Raw genomic sequence first — 6263 nt, 5'->3', positions numbered from 1 at the left:
TCATAGAAATGTAGTTCGTTTATATTGCCATTATTTTGTTCATGGTCTTATTTAGCTTTTATACTTGTTAACCCCAATTCAACTGATAATCTTAATGAGTAGGTATATAGAAGGAATTGAACATTGTTATGAAGAAAAATTTCTTACCATCTCGAAAAATAAAATATTGCATTTCCAGTATTACTTGTTACATTATAATTTATTTAAAGTATTGACTCTCTACATTTATGAATATCTATTTACACTACAGATTTTTCTCCCACCATTCGTATTTATCTAATTTTTAATTAATACGTAATTTGACATCAACATTGTTCAATACATATACGACAATAATAGGTTAATATTTATAAAGCAAATTCTATAAGCGTGTGTATGTACTCTTATTTATTTAATTAGTTTCTTAAATACTATGCATAATATCCAATGAAAAATCTGAAAGTATTGGAATTGAATTGTACTGTTTATCATGCTTTGCTGGAATTTCGGACTTTTTGTTTCCGAGATATTTCGGATTACTTACTTGTACTAGAGATACATTAGTTTGTTGGTTTTATAGTATCCATTGCACTGGTTGAAACTGGCTACTCGGTGGGGAACTTTTAACACTTGAAGCACTCAAAGTACAAAATATTATGTAAATCACACAGTTTAATGTTTACAAAGTAAAGTAAAACTTATAGACCACTAACACTTTCTAATATTTTCATGCATATAGAAATTCAATAGAATATTAATAAGATAAGGCGAGTCAATTTAAATTTACTATTTATTATACATCTACATTTTATCTCTGTTAGTACAATTCTACCAGTCCTATTCACCGATTTTCTGCGAAATAGTGACTATGGATATACTATCCCACTGCGTTATATTTATTAGCAACACAATTATATTTTATAGGAAAAAGATTTCAAATAAATATTGTTGAGATTAAGTTTACGAAAATGAAACACATTGATAATACACAGTGTGTTGAATTTACATGCATCGTGAACCAACAAACTACAGTGTCCTGCTTTAAAACTGTATGGTTTGTCTGAACAGAAGTTTAAAAAAATATTGTTACGTTATCAGTAAGTCAGAAATCTAGATTTAAATCAGTTGTATTGGTTTTGAACATATTATTATGATCGGCTTGGAACAAAATTAGGGAAATTATACATTGTACATAATTTATGAAACCTTGTATTTGTTCCAAAGTTACGATAATAATTTACTGCCAGAATAAGACAGTGGCTACAGCTAATCTATGGTGTAATAAATTATGATGTCGGTTTGGATAGTTGATAAAAACTAATTGAAATACAGAGGGTATGTAAATAAATTATACGCTTCGTCTCTCACTGTTTAGCGGTTCTAATAATCTGTACAATCTGGGCATAATTTGAACCTCAACACCTTGTATAGAATAGAATAGAATAGAATGGTCTTTATTTAAGCAGGCGTACTTCGGCCTCATGAGCCGTTCTTACAACCAACCGTTGTCAGAGATACAATAAATGATAAACGCAAGGAGAAAATAACACATAATGATCATGATAATACAATAAATATAATATAAATATTATACAATGATAAAGTAATACATTGAATAGATTAGTATACATATATACTGTGGAGTAAAGATAAGTAATAAGTCCTCAGTAGTTCATTGTGTGTGCTGGGGGGGGAGGTTAGGTATGCATTATATGATATATAAGTGTAGGTGCAATTGTTAACATATGAAGTTTAATGTAGTTGTTGGGATAGTAGTAAGTTCTTTAAACTTTTCTTAAAACTTTGATGGCGAATAATGTTAGTCAAACGATATTAAAATTCCTGGAGATTAACAAAAGTACTGAGAGTTGTAAACTGTTGAGAAGTTTAACGTAATACACGCGTAAAGAAAATAACACCATTTCTAGACAGTTCTTTCTTCCTAAGCATTGCCTTCATGGAATAGAAATATATCACTTCAATCGCGAACGCCAACAAGCTGAGTATTAAGCCACATATAAGAACGAGAAATGTCGACAGCCAGTGCTCTAATGTTACCTGTTTAGCTTCCAGTTCGTCATGCCTAGACTGTTCCAAAAATGCCACATAAGTTTCATATTCAAAGCGCAAGAAAAGTCCGCCCTCGACACAACGCAGAACTAGTTCGTTTATCCTCTGGAGGTACGGGGATCCACGTGGAACTATGAATCCTTGGCTGTACCATCCTAACTGTTCGTGTGCTATATGAACTAACATGCCTTCTTTTTTCGTTAAGTATCTGGTAAGGCTGTTGTACAACAGAAACGGCTGTAGGTTCAAGAACGTTACGTTACGATTGTATGCCACTTGGTCCAAAGTTTGGAGTATCGCGTGTAGCGTTTTGTACCGTTTCACCATTTTCTTAACGTAGAAATTTTCAGAGTTCATTAGAATGCCTTCGAGGGCGGGGTTACTCCTCACTGCCAGTCCAGACTCCTCAATTGACTTCAAAGTGTTCAACTCCGGGTACGATATTGTCTTTGCTAGGAATCGAACCAGGGATCCAACGTACAGGGCACCGATGACCATGCTGCATATCCTCCAGATCATGTATATCGTACGCAAAATTCTTACGTTTGGTTCATGAGGTACGGATTGCTGCAAAACGACTGCTATCGTTAGTAGACAGGTTTTCACATACCCACTCCTCTTAGACTTGTCCCTGACCAACCATTCGCAGAACATGAACCCTGCAACAACTAGGATGAAACTAAAACTCACCGTGAACCAAGTGCATAGTTGAAACGGCAGAACCAAGCACACCCACGGTGGTAGAATGAGGGATTTCGGAACCAGGAAGCGAATAGAGGCTATCGTAAGGGAGTGCGTGAAATCAATTGCGCTATATCTGTCGGGAAACATAACTAGAATGTTCAAGCTCATATCGGTTCTTTCCCTAAAAACGTCACCCATGACGTATGTCCAAGAGCCGTTCTCCAGGTAACCGAACTTCAAACCGTAATACTCCTGGATGTGAACAGGAGTGAAGTTCATTGTTTCCACTAACAACGAGAACATCATACCGGCAGATCCAACATAGTGATCAACTTTACCATTTTTGTCGAGGATTTTCTTATTATAAGGCATGACGTCGAAATCAGATATGTTCAGTTTTCTACCATGGAGGTTTTTAATGTATCCAGAACGAAACCTCTTTCCGTTGAGAAACTCGTGGCTATGGACGATACTGGTCACTTGAGCACCAGGAATGTGGGAAAGTTCTGACTTAAACGTTGCAGCTTTTATGCAAACTTCATTTAAACGATTCTCACTAGAACAAGAGGAAGACTCGTAGAAAATTACCACACGCGTCATCTTGTGTTTCCAAAATAGGTTTTCATAAGTTTCTACAACGTGATCAACCAAAGTAGATTCAATGAAAACTGTAATCGCTGCTCTTGGGTTCCAATAAAAAGAATGCCGTGCACTTTCAATGATCGTTTCAGCATCAGTGAAATTTTCTGCTAACATCAAAACACACTCTACCTTATCCGCTGTTGAATTAACTATAAGGTTTTGGATGTAGTATGTAGTCAGGACATGCAGAACTACAGAAGAATATACGTTCCGGTGTATCGATGAAATAAGAGACGAATATCTATCTGTTATCTGTTGTGTGGAAGCTGCGATCGTCACAAAACGCTTGTGTGAGTATGTATCCTTGAAGATAGAATCCACGAGAGGAAGATATTTGAGAGCATTGTCGACCAGTCCTTGAACAATCTTGAGGCAATGTATCTTATATACCCTTCTTGGAAGTATGAGCAAAACTGCTGCACAGAATATGAGTGAAAAGTCCATACCAACCCAGGGATAATGCGTCATGTAGTGTCGTATTTCTTTCGTGTTCTGAAAAGATAATTCACATACTTACACTTATGACGTAAATGTATTCTAACATTGTGTTTGTTTTAAAAATTAAATATAATCATCAATACACTATACACATAAAGAGTCATCATTCTATAATTGTTCTTATTTAAGTTTATTGGACAATTACGAAGTGTAGAATGAAATGTAAGTAGTTTACGCATAGGTTAGGACTATGTGTCCTGAAATATATCCTCACTGTATTGAAGGAATAGAAAAATAGTCAACACATAAAATCATGAATTGCAACAAGATAATATCAGCATTAGAAAATAGGAATAGTATTGAAGAGGGAAGAGAAAATATTAAATATTATGTAAGAGAGAAGTGAGTTGAGAGGCAGCACTTCGTTCCTACGCGTCAGCAAAAATTCTATGCGACTGGTGTTATGTTACATCCGGTGTAGCGGGGTACGAGCTGTTTTATTGTTGAGTCAGCAGAACGTGTCTGATCACGTTGAAGACATCGGAAGCGGTGGGGGGAGGGGGTCAATGGATTTGTCACGTTGTTTCTTGATGTATGCTAACCTAACACGTGCGTATGTTTGTGTGTGTGTGGAGGAAATGCGCGCTCAACCATTGCGTATGATTCAAAGACATGAAGAAATGATTTAAAGATTGCGCCGAAGGTGCTTTACCCCGAAAGCTTAGCGGCCAAGGTTATTGCTCTGTAAAACAAGAGGCGTCGAGGGTTCGATTCCTGGTAGAGTCAATATTGATTGATTGATATATTGAGTTAGTTTTTTTAAGTCCGTTTTATGCACGGCAAAACTAATCAGGATTGGAGCTACAGTTGAAAAGTGGTGATTCGGACCACTATGTGCCTCCACCGAGTATCGAACCTGGGACCCCTTGATTACAAGGCGACGATGTCAATATTGAATGGTCTCGATTAGCCTGTGTGTAAATAAAGGCAACAAAATGGTTGAGTTCGAAAATCGAGTTGGGTTAGTGGTTAATGTTGTCACCTGGCAATGAAGAGGTCGCGGGTTCGATTCTCTAGGTAGTTAAATTAGGCCAATTGTTTAGTCCCGCCATTATAGGTCCCCGATTAGTCCATCTGTGCATAAATAGTGTTTGAATAAAATCAATATGGCGGCCTTTAGTTAGTGGTTATTGTTGTCGCCTGGTAATGAAGAGGTCGCGGGTTCGATTTTCTAGGTAGTTAAATTAGGCCAATTGTTTTGTCCCGCCATTATAGGTCCCGATTAGTCCATCTGTGCATAAATAGTATTTGAATAAAATTAATATGGTGGCCGCGTTTTGTGTTTAGCGGCGGCGGCGGCGGCGACCGGGCGCGGCGCGGGGCGGCGCGGCACGGCGCGGGGGGTGTTTTTTATTCCGCGAGATGTTTTAACCAAGTGGTTGAGGGTTCGATTCCCAATGTTGGTGAAAATTGGATATTCAATTGTATTTGTTTAAAAGTTCCGATTAGCTTTTTGTGCACAAAGAGAAAATGAACTAATTGGAAATAGGATGTTTATGCTGTAATGAAAAGGTTCCCGGGTTCGAGGCGCGGCGAAGCGCGGGGTGGGGTGTTTTTATTCTGCGAGATGTTTTAACCAAGTGGTTGAGGGTTCGATTCCCAATGTTGGTGAAAATTGGATATTCAATTGTATTTGTTTAAAACTTCCGATTAGCTTTTTGTGCACAAAACAGAAAATGAACTAATTGGAAATAGGATGTTTATGATGTAATGAAAAGGTCCCGGGTTCGATTCACAATGTCAAATTGGCTGATAATGATGTTGTTTTTAAAATAAAAAAAAGAAGTGTGTTGAGTCCCCATTAGTATTTATGCAGGAACAAATATTAAAAATCAAAACAAAATGGCTGTGACTGGTGTTTAGTATTCGAAAGGTTCCAAGTTCGAGTCCAAATGTTGGCTAATTTTTAATTTAATAGTTATAAATTTTTTTAGTTTACAGAATTCTTCCCCATTTATTGCATTTTGGCGAACATGTCCCCCCCTTTGTGGGATTTGGACATGATGGAGATATACATAGAAATTGTTGTCAAAGTGCGTAATAATGATTTTCTGTTTAAAAAAAAAAAGTGTGTTATCAGTCCCGATTAGCATGAACAGATATTCAAAAACAAAACAAAATAGCTGATATTGTTGTTTAGTATTCAAAAGGTGTTGGGTTCCAATGCTGGCAAATTGCAGAATAACATTGATTTGTTTAAAAAGTGAGTTACTATTCCCGATTATCCTTGATACACAAATAGAAAAATGGGGGTGATTTTGGAGTTTTGCAACCAACGGGGGTCGAGGGTTCGATTTTCACTAGGGGCTAATGTTGGCGTTTTTTACGCAGTCCCGATTAACCGTAATGCATAAAGCTGTTTCAACGAATATCGAACCTGGAACCTTTTG

The 6263-nt window shown here is 37.0% G+C and overlaps 1 protein-coding gene across 1 annotated transcript; it reads right to left on the bottom strand.

Annotated features, from left to right (window-relative positions):
- Positions 1 to 1866: 1866 nt before the first annotated feature.
- LOC145982613 (putative glutamate receptor) lies at positions 1867 to 3333 on the bottom strand. The gene has a single exon (XM_083116019.1). It carries the CDS (start codon positions 3331 to 3333, stop codon positions 1867 to 1869), a length of 1467 nt encoding a protein of 488 aa, XP_082972145.1.
- Positions 3334 to 6263: the final 2930 nt, after the last annotated feature.

The sequence above is a fragment of the Lepisma saccharinum genome, chromosome 1 (assembly GCF_977018435.1).
Source record: "Lepisma saccharinum chromosome 1, izLepSacc3.1, whole genome shotgun sequence".
NCBI classification, from domain to species: domain Eukaryota; kingdom Metazoa; phylum Arthropoda; class Insecta; order Zygentoma; family Lepismatidae; genus Lepisma; species Lepisma saccharinum.
This window is presented reverse-complemented; position numbering and strand designations above follow the sequence as displayed.

Excerpts from the sequence above, each read along its gene's own strand:
- LOC145982613 (XM_083116019.1), bottom strand. The coding sequence starts at position 3,333 with ATGACGCGTGTGGTAATTTTCTACGAGTCTTCCTCTTGTTCTAGTGAG.